The sequence below is a fragment of the Capsicum annuum genome, chromosome 1 (genome assembly GCF_002878395.1).
Source record: "Capsicum annuum cultivar UCD-10X-F1 chromosome 1, UCD10Xv1.1, whole genome shotgun sequence".
In the NCBI taxonomy this organism is placed as follows: Eukaryota; Viridiplantae; Streptophyta; class Magnoliopsida; order Solanales; family Solanaceae; genus Capsicum; species Capsicum annuum.
Window position 1 is genome coordinate 18,612,503 of NC_061111.1, and position 23,523 is coordinate 18,636,025.

The 23,523-nt window shown below is 33.6% G+C and overlaps 1 protein-coding gene and 1 pseudogene across 9 annotated transcripts; one reads left to right on the plus strand and one right to left on the minus strand.

The window, feature by feature from the left end:
• Window positions 1-1,320: 1,320 nt before the first annotated feature.
• Window positions 1,321-8,537, minus strand: LOC107870708 (alpha,alpha-trehalose-phosphate synthase [UDP-forming] 5). 9 transcript variants are annotated; one of them, XM_047394776.1, is made up of 5 exons: window positions 7,777-7,838; window positions 7,643-7,704; window positions 5,165-7,190; window positions 2,604-2,877; window positions 1,321-1,867 (listed from the first exon to the last, which is right to left on the minus strand). In XM_047394776.1, exons 3-5 carry the CDS (start codon window positions 7,150-7,152, stop codon window positions 1,541-1,543), a joined length of 2,589 nt encoding a protein of 862 aa, XP_047250732.1. In that variant the 5' UTR covers window positions 7,153-7,190; window positions 7,643-7,704; window positions 7,777-7,838; the 3' UTR covers window positions 1,321-1,540. The 9 variants fall into 9 exon arrangements, with proteins under 9 accessions (XP_047250732.1, XP_047250741.1, XP_047250745.1 ...); XM_047394785.1 differs by lacking the exons at window positions 7,643-7,704; window positions 7,777-7,838 and adding an exon at window positions 8,388-8,537; XM_047394789.1 differs by lacking the exons at window positions 7,643-7,704; window positions 7,777-7,838 and adding an exon at window positions 8,293-8,387.
• A 13,751-nt stretch (window positions 8,538-22,288) lies between these two features.
• On the plus strand, window positions 22,289-23,296 carry LOC107866036 (annotated as a pseudogene).
• The last annotated feature ends 227 nt before the right edge of the window (window positions 23,297-23,523 follow it).

Sequence of the window (23,523 nt, forward strand, 5' to 3'; positions counted from 1 at the left end):
TCATCGGAAACCTTTTTACCGTCCCATTGGACAAAAAAACAATAAAATCAACAAACTAAAGATGAATAAAAAGTTAACATTCAGGGTGTGGCTAAGTGATTCAATGAAGTTGGTTGAGTCACCATGAGATCTCAGGTTTAATTCCCAACAGAGAGAAACATTAGATGATTTGTTCTCATCTGTTCTGATCTTTGATCCGGACATAAGGACTATAAAGAAAAGTTGATTCGTTTAGTTTAATTTTTTAGTATTTGAAAAATCTGACTTAATTAGTTTAATCGTTTTAACTAAGAAATCCTTTGAATAAGCAAAGACATTTTCGATAGAAAGATTTGCATGCAATATATATTTCAATTTCGTAATTTCGTATATCCAGTTAAACAAATCCTACCCCTTATCCGAAAAATCTCTTCTTTGACATTTGTATTTGAGAATTGAGAACGTTATGCTTAGATTAGTTCCTTTGTATGATCATCATTCCTCGAATAGAAGAAGATTATTGTGAAAAATTCTTTTTGAAGAACTCACTATGAATAACAAAAAAAGTGATTACAAATTTTGATTGCTCCTTAGAGCCCGTTTAAGATTGTTCTTAGAAAACTAACGCGTTTATAAAATAGCTTTACAAAAAAGTGCTTTTGATAAAAAAATTTGTATTTGATAAATTTATTTGAAAAACGCTTTTTATAAATAGACCGTGCTTTGATAATCTTTTTCAAAAAGTACTTTTGAGAAACAAATAACTAAATGCAGTCAAAATACCATTTGATCTTGCAACGTGATTAATCTATCATTTATTTTCATTAATAATAATAATAATAATAGAAAACTGTCATTTACTATCATTAATAATAATAATAATAGAAAAAGCTACGTACTCTTCAATCATCATCTTCAATGATATATTCAATTTTATTTTAAAAAAAAAGGATTGAAGACTAAAGTAGTAATATATAAATCATCAAATAAAATAAAAAATTATGATATAAATATGAAATATATATTGTGTTTGGTGGTGGTGGTGTAAAAGTGACAAATATATTTTTATCATAAAAAAATAATTTTTTGATTCTGATATTTCTAAAAAAACAAAAATATCCTACTATTTTCCAGCAGAAGAAAAATTATTTCTGCTCCTTTTTAATCCCACTTTTACAAGTTTACTAAACACCATCTTTTTTTTTAAAAGAAGTGTTTTGTTTTTTGTTTTTTTTTTTAAAAAAAAAAGGAAGAAAGAAATTCCTAACAGACGATTAGTATGGGAGAAAAACTGACCCACGAACCCCCACAGTTGAACCTTGAAAGTGTTGAGATGGCTGGTTCACTTCAACATGACCAATAAAATAAAAATAAAAGATGGTCCACGAAGCTGCAGTAAATGAATTAGCTATTTTTACATCTTCTATCTATGATTAAATTTCCAGTAGAAGTTGACACCAAACATACCTTAAACCAATCAGCAAACAAAAGAAAAATCCTATTTCTAGGAGACAGAATACCCCAAGGAAAGGAAAATCAATGTTGTGTGTTTTTGATCTTCCTATTCTCTGTCGATGATTACGCGCTGAGGAGATACCGAAACATGTTTAGCAGAATGCTCAGACGCAGAAGCAAGGCCCTGCAACATTCTTAGAATCTCCGTAGTGTCCTCCAAATAATACTTAGCCTTGCTTGGTTTCTGGCCAACTGTGCAAGCAAACACTTCAGCCACGGGGGAAAGTGAGGCACTTGCGACAGCACTCATTATCACCTCGAACATATCCTCATCTGATCGATCATCCCCTATGCAGAGCACAAAATCTGGTGGCGTTCCTTTCTGCTGCATTGTTTCTAGGAGACGTACTGCTACAAGACCTTTGTTGACACCCTAGGAGGTCAAAATGAACGTTCATGGCAAAGCAAAACCATCAAAGTAAGGTAGATGAGAATAAAATGGACAAGAAATTCGAATCATAAAAAGAGACACGATTCTATAATTCAGACTTCAGGAAATCAAAGTAAGGTAAGATGATTCATGTACCTTTACGAGTGGACATGATTTATTGTGTGTATACGCTATTTCAAGAAAGCATGCTTAGTTCTAAATAGAGTTGTCAACTCTTCACAGATCACGTTTGAGCTCTAAACAGCAAACTAACTTTCCCAAATATGATTAGTGAGCAAAATAAAACCATAAAGTTGATCACATTTATTGAAAGTTCCGCTATATGCCCAATTCTTTGGGTTCAGTATTGTTGGTTTACTACAAAACTTTTCACAAGGAAGCAACAAACAAGGTTATATCTCTGTTTTTATTTTGGTAAAGATAAACAAAGTTATACCGGTTATCTGCCGCAATAGCTCAAATGCTTGAAAAAAGAGGTGGATTCTATTCCGTTGAAACACTGGCTGAGAAAGAGGCTGTAAGCAACTCTTATATGGTCAGTAATATGTGCTAATCATGGATGGTCTCAATTGAAGTTTTTTAGACACAGTAAAAAGGAGGTTCTCAGGTCAAAATAGTTGTAGACTAGAATGAATAAGATTCTTAGACGTTTTCACCAGATACGGATTTGTCCAAGTGTTCCAAGTGAGAAATGTGAAAAATACATCACACTGCTCACCTGAGGCTTCACTTCTACAATGTCATGGCCACTCTTAACTGTAACCGGTTCATTTGCAAGAACGCTTTCCAAGTGATCTAGAAGCTCTTTTGCCTGACATGAGCCAAAATCTGGATCTGCGTATTGGTAATTCCAAACAAGCGTGCTTTCCTTGCTATCTATGAAAGAACCATCAGTGGTTTCTGTGTAGAGGCTCATTACAGGCTCAGCGATCTGCTTCCAATAAAAATCTCCCACTGCAACACATGTTTCCCACTTGGCATCACGGTTTGGCCTGAAAAAAGAATTGTTTCAGCTTCATTGAGAAAACAGAACATCAAGCACCGAGAGCAGATGGAGAGTTGAAAGTTTAAGCAAAAGCATTAATTAACTCCTCCCGACCAGCTCCCCGTAAACTGTAAAATCTGAAATTATTGCTAGACACTCAGGCAGTTAAGATCTTCTGTTTTCACCATGAACAATTATTACATTATATGAGCAAGACCTAAGTTATGACAAGAGGTTGATTTTCATATATTACTGCTCTACCCTTGAATAACTCTAGTAAAGTGTTAGCTAACACATGCTCACCACTACAAAACTCTGGCACCTTCCACCATAGAAGCTGCCGATTCCAAGTTAACCATAGTTAAAACTTACAACCACCGCAAGAAATATGTTGTTTTACAGCTGGACAGCTGGTCACTAAAAGCCAAAGCAACAAATTAATTTAGAAACTTTCATTAAGTCAATCTGAAACACCATCAAGTTCAGCATTCCTTGAACTGAAGTGTGTCAAATGGACAAGAAAATCTTGTTCTTGTTGTCCTTCATCCCTTGAGAATAATTATAGTTAGTGACATCCATAAGCATCCATAAAAATATTCCATAGAATGGTCCCACTGAAACGGACCTTGCATGCTCAGCAATGTAGTATAAGTATAGTTCTCGCTCAACCTCTCAACCAATGAAGATTGAACAGTTTAGTTGGCTCTTGTAGTTGGGGCTAGCTCTTTTTGAGCTCAATGAATTTGTGCCAAAAGGAGTTGAAATGTCTCATGTGGAAGAGTTCGATGTTTTTAACTGGTGCTTGACACAACCACAAGGACGTGAAAAAGCAATTAGCCCTAATTACTCAGAGCCTGTTTGGATTAACTTATTTTAGGTGCTTTTAAGCACTTTTGTAGCATGGACTGATCAACATCTAATTTTTATAAGACCCTACCTTTTCCAGCACAACTGGATATCCTGATTATTCTGAGAAGTAAAGCTTAAAGATTGCACTGTGTTATTTATCCGATTGGCATTGTTGATTTGGTCAGTCATGAGTTAAATTTAGAACACCAGCATCCACTGGAGAAGATGAAACATTTTTTTTAACGAGGGACTAAAAACAATTCTTTAGTTTTTTATTTTTTATTTTTTTAATATAAAACAGTTTAAAATAATGATCATACTGAATAATTTCATGTTGTTAGCCTTTTGGTCCAATGATGGAAACCAAGTTAGCTGAAAGTTGAAAGACTTAAAGAGTCTTTTCAAATGTAGAGAAACAACTTATTGTGAAAAGAGACGAAAGAAATTGAAATGATGTTTAGCGGAGTCTGTATTGAATGTTCACTAGTCATATCTTTTAGAGGTGTGACCTCTGAGACCTGTAAGCACAGGTTATGGACAATGGAGTACACAAGATTTTATTCAAGCAATGCCGGTTTATTATTACAGCTCTTTGCATGGGGTTAGTCTGAAGCTACAGAAGTTCCAACTTTAAGACATTACTTCCAGTCTCATATATATGTTTGCTCTGCATTAGGTGTCAGATGACATCCCTTGTGGAACAGTGTCTCTGCCACTAGATGACCGCCACCAGTTTTGCTACTGAACAGAATGAACCTAAAAATGGTTAACTGCCACAGTCAATGGCTGCATAAAGCCAGTTTGCCTACTACAAGTAGGAACTCACTCCAACTCTTTGGTTCGGTGTTCTTCTACGGTGTTCAAGAATCTTAAACACTACAGTGACCCTCCCCTGGTGGCAGAGACCACCCTAAGGCCTAAAAGAAAGTATGAACAAGAAAGAAGAACCAACGAAAAGTAATACACCAGCAAAACAAAAAAAAAAGAACGAAGAACCAACGAAAAATAATACACCAGCAAAACGAAGGAACAGAAAGACTATGCCATCTAGTTAGTCAACTAGTAGCAGAAAGACAGATATAGAAAGTGGAATTTATCTTCACATAAAACTTGAACAGCAAGCTGCTGTCTACCTCCAGTTTACTGACAGCATTTAGACCCTAGTTACATGTTTCCAAAATATTATTAGCACTCCTTATCAGGTTTCTCCTTAAGCCTATATCAATTCTGCTTTCTCTCATTCTTAATGTTTACTTTTCCGTTTAATCTGTATTTGACAACTTGAAGCAAGCTCTGTACTTTGAGTAAGAACACTTGCCACACATCTTATACTTTTAGCCACAATCTTTTTACACCAGTGGAACAAATCAACTTGATGATCTATTAGTTTGGAGGTTAATAGTAGAAATCAACACGGGTAATTAAAGGATATATAAAAGATTTACCTCACAAAATAGCCATGCTCTGCTGCAAGTCCTAGTGTTTCACACGAAGAAAACCACTGAGTTAAGGTTTTTGTTTCTTTTCCACTAACGATGTACACAATATTCTTTGGATCCCTGCACAAGTTCTTTAAGATACTAATAACCTCTGCATTTGGACCCTGGCTGATAGAGTTTCTCACTGTCATTGTACCATCATAATCCAAAAGAATTGCACGATTGTTGGTCCTTTTGTAAGCAGATACAATATGCTCAACTGACAGTTTCCGGAAGCTCGGATCCAAAGCAACCACACGGAATCCTAAGCCAAATCCAATACCCCAACACCTCCTTCTCAAATGATCCCTACATGCTCTTTCAAGATCTTGCAAAAAGCTCTGAGCCCAATATGCCACATCATGAGTGCACACATATCTATAGTGCTTCTCATGACGCATTTGCTTCTCTGCCTCGGAGACAACTAAAGCAGAATCCATAGCTTCAGCAACAGCATCAATATTCCAGGGGTTGACCCTTATTGCACCACTGAGAGATGGAGAGCAACCAATAAACTCAGAAACCACTAACATGCTCTTCTTCGGTGCTGTGGGGTTCAGTCCTAAGGTAGCATCCAGCCTATCTGTTCCTTGCCGGCATATAACATATTCATAAGGTATTAGATTCATTCCATCCCTTACTGCAGTAACAAGACAGCACTCTGCAATAGCATAGTAAGCAATGCGCTCGTAAAACTGAAGAGGCTTATCAACCAAGATAACTGGTTCATATCCAGTACTTCCAAATTTCTGATTAATTCTATCTACAGTTGCATAAGTTTCAGCCCGGACTTCCTGCACATCTTTTCCTCGGCCTCTGGCAGGATTTGCAATTTGAACCAAGACCAATTTACCCCGCTGTTCAGGATGCTGAGTGAGCAAGAGCTCAAAGGCTAAAAGTTTCAAGCTTATTCCTTTGAATATATCCATGTCATCAACTCCAAGTAAAATTGTCCGACCATGGAATTTATCTCGCAGCTCTGCAACCCTGGTTACTGTCTCTTGAAGGTCCAGCACTGATTGAAGTTGACCCATATGTATTCCAACTGGCAGAATCTTAATGCTAACAGTGCGGCCATAGTACTCTAATCCTATATAACTACGTTTGGATTGATATGAAATCCCAAGCATTCTGCTACAACATGAAAGGAAATGTCTTGCATAATCAAAGGTATGAAAGCCTATCAAGTCAGAGTTCAAGAGTGCTCGTAGAATTTCATCCCTTACAGGCAAAGTCCGGTATATCTCAGACGATGGAAACGGGCTATGGAGGAAGAATCCGAGCTTCACTCTGTTAAACCTCTTCCTCAAGAATGTTGGTAACACCATTAAATGATAATCATGAACCCAAATAAAATCATCATCAGGACTAATGACTTCCATTACTTTGTCTGCGAAGATTTTGTTCACTGAGACATAAGCTTGCCACAACGAACGATCAAATCGACCACCAAGATCTGGAGACAGCGGAAGCATGTAGTGAAACAAAGGCCATAAATGCTGTTTGCAGAAACCATGATAGAATTTACTGAATAACTCAGGTGGTATGAAAGCTGGTACACATTTGAACGTTTCGAGCAATGTTTGGGCAACATCATCTTGTTGACTCAGGTCAATTTCTTCTTTAAGGCTACCAACATAAATCACTTCTACATCTTCACCAAGACCATCTTTAAGCTGTAAAAGAAGCGAATCCTCGTCCCAACTAAAGTTCCAACCTTCCTCACCATCTTTTCTCCTATGAGCTCTAAGAGGAAGTTGATTCCCCACAATTATCATCCTCTCTTGAGTAACTGATGATGGAGCATCAGAAGCATTACTTCTACTTTCATCATCAAGCTCAGATAAAACCCCAGCTACAGTTGCTACCCTCGAAAGCTTCCTACCCCCTCGCCCAAACGTTGGCGAATCACCACAAGTAAGATCTAGTAAGTTGGAATATGACCTTGAAACCATTTTTCTTTGCTAATGGAGTATCTCTTTTTCTCTTTTTCCTACAATCAAAAAAAAAAAAAAATTAAAAAATCTCCTATGTTCAACTTATTAACTCAAGTTTTACTAGAAAATGCATGGAAAGAAAAGATTGAAAACAGAAAATAAGCAAGAAACAGAATCAAATCATGGAAATATAGCAATGGGCCCACTATATGGTCCATAAAAAGACTGAATAATCATAGCAATAAAGATGAAACCAGAAGGGGAACACCCCACAAATAATTACAGCTATAAAGAAAATTAAAAGCAGCTTAAACTAAAGCACAACAAGACAAAATGAAAATCAAAAACATGAACCAAACTTCTGAACTTTGATAAACAACCTAAAAAATCTGAACACAAACAGATATAGTAACAATCTGCAGAAGTCTAGCCACCACCCTGGAGGTTAAATCTGATGGCAAATGCAAAAATCACACTGTAAAAAACTAAAGCTCCAAGAAGGATGTACCTCAAAAGGGCAACCAAGAAACAGACCAAATACCCCACATGTTAAAATCCTAGCAAAAAAAACTGAAATGCAAAAAATTATTCCTTCAAGCAACAAAAAAAAAAAATTGGTTGAACAAAGAGTACTACACTTGCCAAGAGAAATAGAAACATTTACACCCCACCAAAAACAAGAAAATGGATGGTCATGCAACAAAGACTTGAGAGGTAAAAGAACACCATATAACACTCATAAAAAAATTATTAGCTGCTAATTTAGCTGAGGGGTTTAATGGTACAAAGTGAAAAAGACCTTACCTTTAATTTCAAGAAAACCAAAGAATGGTCTTTCTTTTTTTAAAAAAAAAAATTAGAGAACGAAAAGATTCCCACTATGAATATCTTAAGTTTAGATTCTCTTTCTCAAATAAAACAAAAACAATGGCTTCAAGAATACCCTTTTTTTTCTTCCTCTTTTTTTAGCTTGTCAAAATGCACTTATGATATTTTTTTGGTGCAACCCTCTTTATTTTACAGTACTAAAAGACCCAAAAAGGTGGTGTCTTTGTACAAAAGAATTGGATTCCTCTCTCTCTCACACACACAACAAACACACTCAAAACTGCAAAAAGTTGTTGATGAAAGCAAGAAGAAGAAAACAGTATGCACCACCTTCTGGACACTGTTTTCTTTTTCCTTTTTTTTTTTTGGTCATTTAACTATGAGTCTCTATGAAAATAAGTGTCAAATTTAATGAAAAAATTTACCTCAAAATAAATGACATCTTAAAAACTGAAGTACTAAAAAATTATAACAGTATGTTTTTTCAAGTGTACTTCTATATATTAAAAACTTATTTCTTCTTTATAATGGTTGATTCTGAAGAAATATTTAATAAATAAATGTAATTTAAGAGTAGAGTATACTTTTACTTATTTTCTCCCTTTAATACTGCTTGATCATCTTATTAAATTTAATATTCATAAGTAATTGATCACTTGCTAAATTGAGGTAGAATTAACTAAATTTTTTCTATTTTGATCCCGATAATTGATATATTCTTTGAAAGTTTAAGTAAATTATCTTTATCTTATTTAATATAGATAAAAGATAAAGTAGTAAAATTGATCTTATTTAATATAGATAAAAGATAAAGTAGTAAAATTGATCATTCATTAATAATTTTTTAAATATCATGTAAAATAAATTATGCTTAATTAATATAAATAGAAGATAATATTACTTTTCTTAATGACCGTGAAATAAGTTGATAGATATTTATATTGCTATATTGAAAGTATTAGAGTATAATTGATAAAATTATTATTATGCATAAGTTACAAATTTAAATTATGAGAGGTTATAGATTTAAGTTATGAATTTTTTTTTTTTTTTTTTTTTTGTAGAATGTAGAATAAGAATGGTGCATTCAAGAGGCGGAGTCCGACTTTGGTCACGGGTCATCCAATTTTTTTTTTAACGAAAATATATATTATTTATACATAATTAAAATTATTATTTATGTATCGATAGCTGATGTTAACTTCCTTCAGCTAATTTTATTCAAATATTAAATCTCTTTAATTAAAATTTTAGCTCTATTGCTACTGCATTTCATGCGTAATGAAAATTTTAGTAGATTGGTTTTTTCTTTTTGTTTTTTTGGGTTTGGGTGGGGGGAGCGAGAGAGGGTCATTAAACTATAGTATCTTTGTAATTAGAGTATATAGTTTACACTTTATGAAAAGAGCAATTATTAAACTCGAGAAACTGACATGGGTGTAACACCACGCGAGTAATATATCGCGTGTAGATCACTCATAATTATTGAGTGACAGTAGAACGTTCTCGGTATGTCCTAGACATTTTGATGTGACTTGTCGGCGGGAGTAATATATACGCGCTGTTATATCGAGTGGGATAAGAAATTGACATCTTTTCCTCGGCTTGTCCGCTGTGTTGTTTTGTTATTGTGGCAGATGACAGGGGCCGTTGTAAATTTCAGGAGTTTTCTAATGTTACAGGGAGTTCAATACTGTTTGTTTAAGCAGTGTACTTAAATAATACTTCCCCGTTTAAAAAAAATGATCTACTTTTTTTTAAATTTATTTTAAAAAAAATAATTTTTTTCAATTCTTTAATTTCAATTTTTCACGTGACATGTTTAAGACCACAAGATTAAAAAATATTTTGGTACATTTGATATAACTTTAATTTAAGACCATAAAATTCAAAAATTTTCTTTAATTTCTTAAATTTTGTGTCAAGTCAAAGTAGATTATTCTTTTTTAAATGGAGGGAGTAATACGATAAATATACTTATCTATAAAGATTAGCTTATATCAAGAAAATTTGTCATATGAATTAAGATAAGAATATATACTGCTTGACCAAATTAGAGGTTACTCTAGTTCGAACACCGAATATGATATCTGATAGTCACTTTAACTATTTTTTGTTTGTTTGTTTTAGTTTGAGTTGACATAAAATTTAAAATAAAAAGATAAATTGTTAAATTTTATAATTTTAAATTAATGATATAAAAACATACGAAAATATCATATGTTATGTGGAAATATTGAAATTATAGAGTTGTCAGGAATTTTTTTTCTTCTTCTTATTTTAAACAAAGTTAAAAAGGAAAGTAAGACAAATAATTTGTAATGAAGAAAATAGTTAGTATCTCATAAAGTAACTTTTATTTGTTGAAGAAAATTAGAATCAAGAAAAAAGATAAATTTATGAGATATAATAATAATTGATTGAGTATTTCATAGAAGAAACCAATCCCCGTATTAGAATGGACAAAAACATTGACTATTGACTCGATTCTTTTTAGATTTTGAAGTTAGATCTTTGATAAATTGACTAATTATCTGCACTTGTTTGACAACGTTAACGTGCCTATTTTTTTTCTTTGTTTGAGTAGCTAGTACTTAGGTAGGTACACTTTTTACTCATACCAAATTAATAATTAAGGATAGAAGTTTATACGCATGATAATTGATATACGTTGGTGATTCGATCCGAATTCAAATTTACAGCTTTATAATTGAAGATCGGAGATGTTATGTTTATACTTTATAATTGAAGATCGGAGATGTTATGTTTATTATTTGAGTAACCCCTTTTGTCCATGCTATAAGTTGCATAATGGAGTAATATTTTGCACTACTAGTGCCTAGTGGACAGAAAAATCATTTCATGAGAAATACTGCTTATATACTTTCTATCATCCGAAAAAGTTCATAGAGAAGGTTTTGAAAGAACTTTTTTCTTTTTATCAGAAAAAATAAAAGTGCATAGAGATACTTTTAGAAAAGATAATTGAATAAATCAATGAAACCTTTTAGACATAACAATCAACAAATACGTTTCAGTAGAAAAACTTTTCGAAAACATTCCCCCAAAACTGGCAAAAAAAAAAGTCTAAAATGCAGTAAGATACTTTTGTACAATATTAGATACGTATAAATTTAAAAAAAAAAAAAAGAAAAGAAAACTTATCAAAAGCATTGTACGTCCAAAAATGAACAAGGAATAATCGCGAAATGTGGAGCTATCTTGGATATTAAACTATAGAGTAGTTAATTTGCCTAATTTTTAGAGGCGATTTCAATGAGCATATTAAGTAATTATAGTAGAAGTAGAGAAGTTTCATATATCGGTGAAATGCAATTTCTTTACGTTTCATACCTTTTCTTTAATTTTGTCTTTATAACCGAGTGAAATTTATCGTGACATGAGAACCGATAGTTGAAGTTTAGTCAAAAAAAAAAAAAAAAAAAAAGAACCAAGTAGGCACCTAACTTGATAAAAGGCGAATTATTGAAGAGTTAAATAAGTGTTTGGTATGATATTATAGCTTTCATTTTCACTTTGTCAACAATAGCCCATGTCCTCATTCAATGATAGAATGGCGTAATTAATGAATATTTTCCCCTTTTTGTTTAGGCCATTTTGTCGATTTTTCCTTAATTAATGACACTCTAAGAAGTGTATAATTACGAATAATTCAATCGTGGAAACATGGTAAAAGATCATACGAAAATTTTCATCTAACATTATAGGAGTAAGAAATAAGAACACATGTAAATATATAAATATGTGAAATGTACATAAGCATATATAATATATTCATCAACTAAATTAAAATATAAACTATTTACTATGTATAAATTTTGCATTATTATCAGTCTATCACTACTTTTGAATTTCACATTTAGTTATTGTTAATATGTATGTTTGCAACAATTTTTAAGGTGATGAATAATAAATTGTAATCACAAATAAATATGTTCCTTCCTTGATTTTTTCTTATGATTTTCTCCGTAATTTGAGGGTCGTTAGTAGCTTATTTCTCTAGGATGATCTCTTTATGAATATCCCATAATTTTGTGGGATATTGGAGATCCTGATCTTTTTACGAATACCCTTGATTTTATGATGAGATAGCGTTTAGGGTAGAATAACCTCCCAAGCCTCCAAAAACTCTAACATAAATTCAATTTTCTTATAGAGTCCACAAAATTTGCCTCCAACAATTCTAATCGAAATTGAATTCTTGTGAGAGAGTCCACAAAACTTTGATGTGTACAAATGCCCCTACTTCAAGGTTTGTCGGAATGTAGATTGATGAAACTCAAAAGGTGAGTCTTGAAGTAACAACCATAGAGATGCCATTTTTACAGTCTTGCAGCTACATATTTGCAGATCTGATTGATTTATAAGAGAAGAGATGAAGGACAAATATTTGATTTATAAGAGAAGAGATAAAGGACAAATTTGGTCCCATTGGATGTATTTACAGTGATCTTCTCTTGATTTAGTAGCGTATTTCTCGAATGTAAGATAATATCTTTATAAATATTCCATGATTTTATGAGATATTGGACATCCCGATCTTTTTACGAATACCCATGAATTTATGGAATATTCAAGATGTTTTCTTCAAAAGAGTAAGTCCCCTTTTCATAGGCATAAGGATAGAATAACCTCAAGACTCCAAGAACTCTAACAAAAATTAAATTGCGGTAGAGTCTACAAAATTTACCTCCAACAACTCTAACATAAATTGCAGAGTATACAAAATTTCGATGTCCAATGTACTCTAAAAAAATTTAAACACCTTTTTATCCAAAGTTTTGTTACACATGGTAAAATTTTCCAAATTAATAGAAGAACAGTGGAACATGCAACATTTAGCCTAGTTAGGTTAGACAAGAAATTCAAAACAATTATTGCTTTAAATTTTACTAATTATATATAGCAAATAAAGATAGTAATTCCAACAAATTAAGCACAGTATACAAAATAATAAAATCTGCAACTTTGTTTCTGTAAGACATCGTATAAAAAATTAGTGTTATACGTCTTTTTTGTCACTGAAAACTAAGTTAAACGTCTCAACCCATCCAAGCAAAGTTCCACTTGCATATAATAAAGTCTAATTTAGTCGAATTTCAATAAAAATATAAGTGAAAAATTAAAAGAAATAAAAAAGAAAAGAGTCAAAACAAGCCTTTTACTGTAATGAACAGTAAGTCATATTCTCATAAATATCAGTAGTATTTATGAATGGAGATGAAAGAAACTATGAAGTTGCAAGTTTTATTATATCAATGTATTTTTATAAAATGTATCTCTAAAATGAACCTCCTTTAGGATGTGTTTGGTATGAAGGAAAAATGTTTGATTGAAAAACAAACGAATTTCTTATTTTCTTTTTTTTTTAGTGTTTGGTAAATAAATAAAATAATGTTATCCCAAAAATATTTATGTATAATCGATATAGCATCACTATGGTGGTGGGGTGAGGTGAGGAGTGGGAGTTCGAAGGTGGTGGCGTTGGGGGTTAGGGGTGTTAGATTGGTGAGGAGACGATAATGAACTTGAAATATCACTTATGAAACTTGTTTTCCCTACTTTTATTAAGGAGTCATTTTCTTCATTTTTAAGTGACTTATTTTCCTTTAAAAAAAATAATATTTTTCAGAACATTTCGATCAGTCGAAAACATAAAAAGAAATTGACAAATATTTTCCATATACCAAACACACCCTTAATTTCCTTAGCGATCGTTTGGTAGGAGGGATAAGTGGAGCTTATCCCATGTCTGGTTGAGACAAAATACATGGGATAACTCACATCGGAATTGGTTATTTTGGAATTTTAAAGTTTTTCTTATCCATCCTTGAGGATGAGATAACTAATTCCGAAATTAATAATTTCGAAATAACTTGTTTTCCAACCAAACAATGCATAGGTTGTCCCTCCTTGCTGAAGACAAAGGTTGTTAGGTGTGGACTTAGAGTTGATAGTATGGATCCAACAAAATCACATTGCTTTAATTTAAATTTTTTATATATATTCTTTAAAAATAATTCTTTAATATATGCTATAAATTATTAATTTAACACCTACTAACCGAAATAAGCAAGAATTTAAAACTCATAAACTTCATATCTTAAATATATAGAAGGATTACAAACAGGAAGATGCATTACTATTTACTCCTTTGCAATAGGGGACAACTGCCAATAATGTTGGTACTATTTGTGACATAACCTAATTGAGTACTCACAACTTAGATATTTCAAATATGGCAAGGAACTGGTTCCCACTTCCCACCAATATCATGTACATTAAATCATTATATTGTCACTTTTCAGTTTTCAATAATGTATATATCAATCAAAAACAAAATAGCAACTCAAAAACTGACTAGTGGAGTGTAATAAGTCTTTTAGTTGGTTCATCTAATTATGCTCCCATTGATAAAGAGTGATGGCCATCAAAATTATTATAATATATAGTGTAGTCAGTGGTCATTATTTTGATAATGTGTTGTTGTCATCTAGTAATTATTCAGTGAAGATCGATGGCCCTAATTTGAATTATTATTTTCGTTGAAAATTACTTCTAATGATGACTACTTTGGTCACCAAAAGAATTTAAGTAAGCATGGAGAATTGGATGACTAATTTAACAATCTATGGTGCTTAGATAGTTAGGTTTAAACAATTAATTAACATTTTAATCTTGCATTGCTTTCACATCAAAACACCTCCGTTCATTTTTTTGTTCGCATAATTTGTCCAAAACTTATAATGCGAATGGAATTAATTTGTCTTTGGAAAATAAAAATTTATTAAACTTTCAAAATTATAAACTGATAATCTTCAAGGAAAAAAAAAAGAAAAGAAATAGGAGTGTTCGCAAAAATTTTCGTTGTGTGGAAAATTAACTGCAAGCAAAAATAAAAATAAATAAAAAGAATAATTTTATTTAAAATAATTTTGCAGGTATAATTCTGTTATTCTCTCGATTCTTCTCTCCTAAGCTTTTCCGTAATTCGAGGGCCTTTGTAGCGTAATTCTCGAACTTCCGGATGATTTGAGCCTCCCAGAAATTTATTTGGATCTCCAAAAATTGTTTGACAACACTTCGTCTTGTCGAGTTGACCTTCAGGCAGAACTCCGTTAGTCGATTCGTTGAAGAGATGTGTAGTCAATGCAGAAGCTGCCTCCAATGCTTGCCGAATCACCTTTAGCATGTCATGTTACCCCCTATTTATAGTTGTAGGGGGTAAGCCTGGTTGCTTGTAATTGATCGAAACATGTCACTTTGACACTTGACGACTTCTGACTGGTTCTTGGATTTGAATGAGATTTCCACATCATTTGTACATGTGGCGGCGTCTCATTGGTCTTGAATTTGACTGGGATGCCACATCACTTGATGAGTTTGGGCTTCCAAGTGTAATGAACTTTGAAGTCTTTGATGAAGAATAAAATGGACTTATCATTTTTTATAGTCCAAATTAATTTTAGGCCCAGTAAAATATGAATCAAATTCAAATTTTATATGAATTTGACCCGATAAATTTTATGTGTTTACAGATGCCCCCTACTTCAAGGCTCGTCAAGGTGTTTCATTTGTCGGAGCTGTTAGAGACGAGATTTGTAGTATTTGTCGAACCCTATTTTTTTTTTAAGACTTGAGCATTTTGTCAACATCCGACTCCTCAAAGTCATGATTATCCGGGTAGAATAACGTGAATCCAGTGTAAATTCTGTTTAAGACTAAATATATCCAAATCATGTAGGATTCGGCTATTAGTCCTACATCGAATTTTAATAGGATTGATTAATGATGTTATCCCACTTAAAAAAGGATTAGGAATTTGACTTATTTTGGACACGTAAACGTCTCAATTCTTGTTGAAGACAACTTTGTTCAGCAGAATCCTTTTTGAAATCAAATTGGGGCCTTTCAGAGTCTATAAAAGGACATCAAAACCCCCTTAAATCATTGTAATTCAGCATGAGTAGAAATTCAACTCCCGTTCTTCTCCTCTTTTTGCTTTTTTTTTTTTCACAATTGAGCTTTCGGCACTTTGGCGCATCTGTGGAAGAAGCTTCATAACGCATTGTGGAGGTGTCTGAATCACGAATGGCTTATAGTGTTGGAAAGTAGACTCGCAAGACTATGTTTTACGCGAAAACCATACTCATCTTATCACCAGATTTGCCCAGGTATCGTTTCAAAATCAGACTTATAGTTCTGTTTCGTCACTTTTTTCTTGTTTTGTGCAGTCTCACAAAAACTCTGATATCTTGACTTAGGAACATCAAAATCAGGCTTTGTTTTTTGTGTTGGAAACTAGACTTGTAGATCTACGTCTCACATGGAAATCACAATCAGATCGCATTCTAATCGTCCCAGATATTGCTCCAAAGAAAGCCTTCTAATCTTGGTTCACTAGTTATTTCAGCTTTACGCAGCGTCACGAGAAATTCCATATCTTGACGTGAAAGTATCGGAATCAGGTGTCGTTTCTTGCATTGGAAAGTAGATTCACAGAGATACGTCTCACGTGGAAACCACAATCAGATTTCATCCTAATCGTCTCATATATTGCTCCAAAGATGGACTTTTAATCTTGGTTCGCTAGTTATTTCAGCTTTGCCCAGCGTCACGATAAACTCCATATCTCAACGTGAAAGTATAAAAATCAGCTGCTGTTTTTGCGTTGGAAAGTAGATTTACAGAGCTACATTTCACGTGTAAACCACCATCATTGAAATTCTGTCTTTTTTCAGGTTCTTTTTCGAAGTTGCAGCCTAAATCTTGTGATACTCTACTTCTCGTCAGATTTGGATACTTCATGAATTTCTTCTTCTACTTCAAGTTTTGGGACGCATCACTTCTGTAATTTGGTGAAGGCCAGACTAGAGCAATATTCAAAGTACCCCAAGTTTTTTTTTACTTGTCGAGAAGACTTCATTGCTTGGAGATAATGAAGAGTCCTTTTGCTTTAAAGATGAAATCTTTAAGGGACTCCAAATATGCATTCAAGCTTCATACTTTTCTTTATTTTGCTCTTTTACTATTTTTTTTTGTAGAGTCGCTCACAGTTTAGACTCATGCGGTCCAGGAGTAATTTGACTTGCAATTTAAGATCATGCATCAATGAGTAGTTTGATTTGCTGTTTAGGCTCGTGCGTCGAAGAGTGACTTGACTTGCAATTTAGGCTCGTGTATCGAGGAAAATTTTGACTTGCAGTTTAGGCTCGTGCATCGAGGAACATCTTGACTTGTAGTTTAGGCTCGTGTATCAAGGAGTATTTTGACTTGCAATTTAGGCTCGTGCATCGAAGAGCATCTTGACTTGCAGTTTAGGCTTGTGCATCGAGGAGCAGCTTGACTTGTAGTTTAGGCTCGTGCATCGAGAAACATTTTGACTTGTGTTTTAGGATCGTGCATCGAGAAGCATCTTGACTTACAGTTTAGGCTCGTGCGTCGAGGAGTAGCTTGACTTGTAGTTTAGACTCATGCATCGAGGAGCATCTTGACTTGCAGTTTAGGCTCGTGCATCGAGGAGCATTTTGATTTGCATTTTAGGCTCGTGCATCGAAGAGCATCTTGACTTGAAGTTTAGGCTCGTGCATCGAGGAGCATCTTGACTTACAGTTTAGGCTCATGCATCGAGGAGCATCTTAACTTGCAGTTTAGGCTCATCATCGAGGAGCATCTTGACTTACATTTTAGGCTCGTGCATCGAGGAGCATCTTGACTTAAATTTTAGGCTCGTGCGTCGAGGAGCATCATGGAATTTCTGGTCGTGCCTTAATTAAGGAGCAGCTTGGGGAAGAATTCTTGTAATGTAACTTTCCTCCCAACCCTATGTAATGAAGTATTGTTGCACTTCCATTTGGTATTTACTGCCCCCATTGGTTGAAGCAGATATACATTTGATCTTGGGTAGTCTTTTGAAAGCTGGAGTTTAGAAGCCTTTTGACATTTTTTTCTTTTGCGAGAGATCAATGTCCAAGTATCACCCTTTTTGCCATTGGAGAAGTCGTTTTGCATTGATTTGCTTGTTGTTTTCTTCAAGGCTGGAACTCCAATTGGGTCAAAGCTTCCAAATTGTAGCATGATGATTCCCCCACCTTTTGATGATGCTGCAGAGCGCATGGGTTGTAGAACTTTTAAAATTGAACCCTTTTAATGTCATGATCTTTTCCTTTAGGATGAAGCATTTTGTGGTGTGATGACCAACAACGCGGTGAAATTTGCAGTACTTAGGCTCATCAACTTAGTTTGATTCTTCAGGTCACTTTGACTTAGGGAGTTCAATGACTTCTTTGGCTAGCAACTCGTCTAGGATTTCAGGAACATCAGAGTCAAAAAAAGGATATACCCTTGCTTGTAATTCTTTCAAGGTTAGTCAATTTTCCACTTCTTGCATTTGTTGCTTTAGAGCTTTCTCTTTCAGTTTTTGTCTTGTGGAGGCCTCCTTAGAACTTACAGTTGTCGTCATAGATTCCCCAATTTGATCTTTTGATGAGTCATTGAATTTTGTGATTTTTTTTCTAGGATAAAAAACAGGCGACTTCATTCTATGACTCGCAATGCTTAACTCCATGTCATGAGCGCGCGTAGCTAATTCTTCAAAAGTTCGAGGCTTAATTCTTTGAAGGATATACACAAGGCCCCAATGCATCCCTTGAATGCAAACTTCAATGCGGAAGTTCCAGAAAGTTGATCCTTGCAATCAAAGCTCAATGTTCGCCAATGATTTGTGTAGTCCACTACAGGCTTATGTTTACTTTGTCTTGTGTTTGTCAACTCTATCATACTGACCGTACGACGGGTACTGTAGAAATGATTTAGGAACTGACTTTCTAGTTGCTCCCAACAATCAGTTAATTCAGACTCCAAGTTCGTGTACCAATCAAAAGCGTTGCCTTTCAAAGAGCAAATAAATTGCTTGACAAAAAGATCATCATGTGTACTGCTACAAGCTTCAATGAAATGAGCGATGTGTTGCCTTGGATTTTTCTTTCCATCAAATTGATGAAACTTTAGCGGTTGATATCCAATTGGCATCGGTAAGCCCTCGATTCGCTTAGAATACGGCTTTCAGTATCCTACAAAACTTTGTGATGGACTGTCATATTGTGCCTTGATGGTATTTGTAATCATATCTTGCAGTTGTTGAACTGTTAGAGTAGCAACCGAAGTAGACTGCTTCTCTTTTTGAGATTTAGTCTTGCTAGGTGACTTATCGACTTCCTTATTTTGTGGAGTAAAGTCGGGTGGATAAGTAAGGTCGTGGCTCGATTCTCCAGGGGAGAAGGACTCCAACTTGTCCATCAGTTGAGCGATTTGAAGATCTTTATCCTCGACAGATTTTTTCAAAACTTCTATGGTTTGTTCCATTATTGCGAACTTCTCATCCATATCAGTTGCGTCGGCCATCAAGGCGTTGACCTTTGTTGAGGCTGGTGAATCAGTCGAATCTTCAGATTCACTAAAATTGACGCCAGTCTGAGAGAATTCATCACATAGAAAGGACATCAAATTGCCCCCAAGAGATGCAGCTTCAGCCGTCATATGAGATTTGCTCTTTTTTGCCTTCTTAAAAAAAGTAAAGTATTCAGATTTGTCCCAACCACTGGTCTTAAATTTGCGTCGAGTGAGAGGACCAACATGGCTGAGCTCATCAGATGTGGCAGTAGCATAGTTCTTGCATGATACATTTTTCGTATTTTTGAAGTCCATAGCAGTAGTTGTATTTGATTTACAGGAAGAAGATATGGAGAGCAGAACTTGTCCCACTGGGCGTGCCAAAATTTGTTCGCAACAAATTTTCGTTGTGCAGAAAATTAACTGCAAGCAAAAATAAAAATAAACAAAAAGAATAATTATATTTAAAATAATTTTGTGGGTACAATTCTGTTATTCTCTTGATTCTTCTCTCCTAAGCTTTTTCGTAATTCGAGGGCCTTTGTAGCGTAATTCTCAAACTTCCGGATGATTTGAGCCTCCCAGAAATTTGTTTGGATCTCCAGGAATTGTTTGACAGCACTTCGTCTTGTCGAGTTGACCTCTGGGTAGAACTCCGTTAGTCGATTCGTTGAAGAGTTGCGTAGTCAATGCAGAAGCTGCCTCCAATGCTTACCGAATCACCTTTAGCATATCATGTTACCCCCTATTTATAGTTGTAGGGGGTAGGCCTGGTTGCTTGTGATTGGTCGAAACATGTCACTTTGGTACTTGGCGACTTTTGACTGGTTCTTGGATTTGAATAAGATTTTCACATTATTTGTACATGTGGCGGCGTCTCATTGGTCATGGATTTGACTGGAATGACACGTCACTTGATGAGTTTGGGCTTCCAAGTGTAATGGACTTTGAAATCCTTGATGAAGAATAACATGTGGCAGCGTCTCATTGGTCTTGGATTTGATTGGAGTGCCACGTCACTTGATGAGTTTGGGCTTCCAAGTATAATGGACTTTGAAGTCCTTGATGAAGAATAAAATGGACTTATCATTTTTTATAGCCCAAACTAATTTTAGGCCCAATAAAATATGAATCAAATTCAAATTTTATATGAATTTGACCCAATAAATTTTAAGTGTCTAGAAGGAGAAAATCTCTGGAGAGGTTTTTTTTTTTTTTTTTTTCGGTCATGTGTTCTCTAGTTTTTATTTTTATGTTTTGGTTAATTCCTCATAGTTTTATCTTTTAAGCGAAAAGGTTCAATTTTGTCTTTATATTTTATGAGAAAGTCTAACTTCGCATCCATTAGGAGTTGGCTCATCCATGTTCATGCTATTATAATTTTGATTTGAAATTTTCTTTAATAACTAACAAACCAATTTATATGGGTAAAAACTTCAGATTTATCTATATGATTTATGAAAGATCTAACTTTGCGTTTGTAGTTTGCAAAAAGTCTAACTTTACCTTCCACCAAAACGAATTACTCAAGAAATCCACTCATGTTATTCACTTCCGTAAGATTTGCGAAAGATATAACTTTGTATTCGTAGTTTGCAAAAAAATCTAATTTTACCTTCCATCAAAATGAATTTACTCAAGAAGTCCACTCATGTTCACTTCCCATTCCTTCTTCCACTTTAACCATGTCACATTGTCACCACAGCCATTCCACAATAACCACAATATTGGTGGCAGGATTTAGAAATTGCGGGTGTTCAGGAGGTTCAAACACATATATTGATGTCTAAAATCTTAAGATTTCATTTAGAAATTAAAGCACTCGGCTATCTTCTTGATTTATTGGGTGCTTTTATAAATATTATAATAATTTTTATATATTTTTTATATAATTATACCTGCTTTGGATTTAACGGATGCCGAACCAATAGGCCATAGGTCCGGCCTTCACAATACCTAACTTGACCATCCCTCAATTTTCCTTCACAATCTACTTCTCTATTTCCATCACTTATAATCAGCCGCCGTTCGCAATCATGCCCATATCTTTTTCATGAATCTCATATTTGAAATTAATGATGAAGCTAGGAATTTCGTAAATGATGTGTAAAATTTTAGTATTTATCTTCAAAAGGTGTTTTCAAGCTATATAAACAGTGTTATTTTTATATGCAACAAATAATTTATCAACGAAGGATGTTTGAGTAATCACCTTTGAGTCAATGCTCACGAAGAATCGAAAAAATTTTCTTTAGCCAAGACGTATTTTTGTGGCAATGTAGTCACGTGGTAAGTTAATGTAGTAATCTAAATAATTCGACACCAATCAATATATATATATATATATATAAAGAGAAATGTTAACTAATCCTATGTGGCATGCTTGAGTGACCTCTAATGCTATTTATCTTTTTTTGTGGTTTTTTTTGGACTATTTTTATCATATTTCTTTCATTTATATGCTATATAAAATTTCTCCAAAAGACATTTCTTAAACATCACATAATTACAAATTTGTTATTATCTCTTCACCTTTCCGTCTCTTTTCATATTCCCATAATTTTTTTTTAAAATAATTTCTCATTTATTTAAAAAAATAATATACAGATAGATAGATAGATATAGATATAGGGATGCTGATGTGACATGTGCTTCTAAAGCCATCATTTCTTTTTATCTTTTTTTTTGTTTTTTTTTTAGATATTTTTAATATTTTTTTGAGGATTTTTAAATATAGCTTATTTACTAAATAACTTTAATTAGCATATAATATGTCAGGCCTTAAAGATTTAAATTTATTGTGAGTAAACTGATGAAATTTAAAAGCCACAATAATTAAGTAGGAAATTGATAAGTTTTTTTTATTTTTTTATTTTTAACTAAAAAATATTTTGTGATTTGATTCTTTCATCTCCCTTTACCTAAAATCTCCTATTTAAAGTCACCTAGAAGGGATATTGAATTGGCAACTCCCAGTGATTTCTCTCTTTTAAGAATCATTTTCTCATCTTTGTTTTATCATTTTTTCCTTTATATTTAGTTTCTTAATAATAGAAGAGAAAATATCATGGATCTTCTTAGAACTATTAGGGGCACTAACATTGGAGATGCATTTGGATTGGAGATGATGTGATGTCTGAGAATATTGATAGATTAATTTTTGGAATAAAATTCACCTCTATTATTCTCTCCTTCAAACTTTTACATACTTTGATTTTCTTGTTTTTTTTTATCATCACTATGAAGCCATATTCATCATCCTCAACGCGTTTGCTAGAAATAATGGCGATATCCTATGAGAATCTTCTTGATAATCGAAAGCAACCGATAAAGAAGAATGCTTTCGTAAATATCAAGACAAAATCTACAACATGCAACGAACAAACAAAAAAGATGGACAAAGAAGGTGTGTTTTTCTACATGGAACGAGAAATTGATCGTTGATATTCCCATGCATGCACGTCATCTAACGATGACGGTTCAATGCAAAACTTCTTCGGGGAACGAAACTGTTGGAATCGCAAAGGTTCCAACATTTGATTTATTGGAGGATTTTTGTCAGAGGATTATTTGCATTTTTTGAGTTATAGGCTTAGGAATGAAAAGGGTGAGAAAAATGGGATAATCAATTTTTTCGTTATGATTGAGAATGTGCACCGTCGTCTGAAAGTATAGATGCCACCGCTTATTTGCGGCAGTGGAAAGCGGTGTCGGTGGATATGATAAGTAGTTATAACTGTTATTGTGTGGTTGTTACGGATATGCCCGTTTATCCTGCGAGTTTACCAGAGTTTTAGTAATTTAATGGGGAATAAATTTTAGTTTTTTTCTCATTTAGTACTATTTGTTTTAATTGATTAAATTTTTTTTAAAAGAATCGAATATGTATAGACATATTTTGGTTGAATATGATTACTAAGAAAGGTGCAGTTTTTTTTTTTTAAATGAGATAAAGATATGTTGCTTTTATCAAAAGAAAGATGCATTGTGTTGTCTATTAGTTAATTGATTAAATTTTGTATCGACATATTTTGGAAGAATATGATTACAAAGAAAGGTACATCATTTAAAAAATTGAATTAAAGATATATTGATTTTATCGAAAGAAATATACATTGAGTTTATTAGTTCCTTGATTATGAATAATTA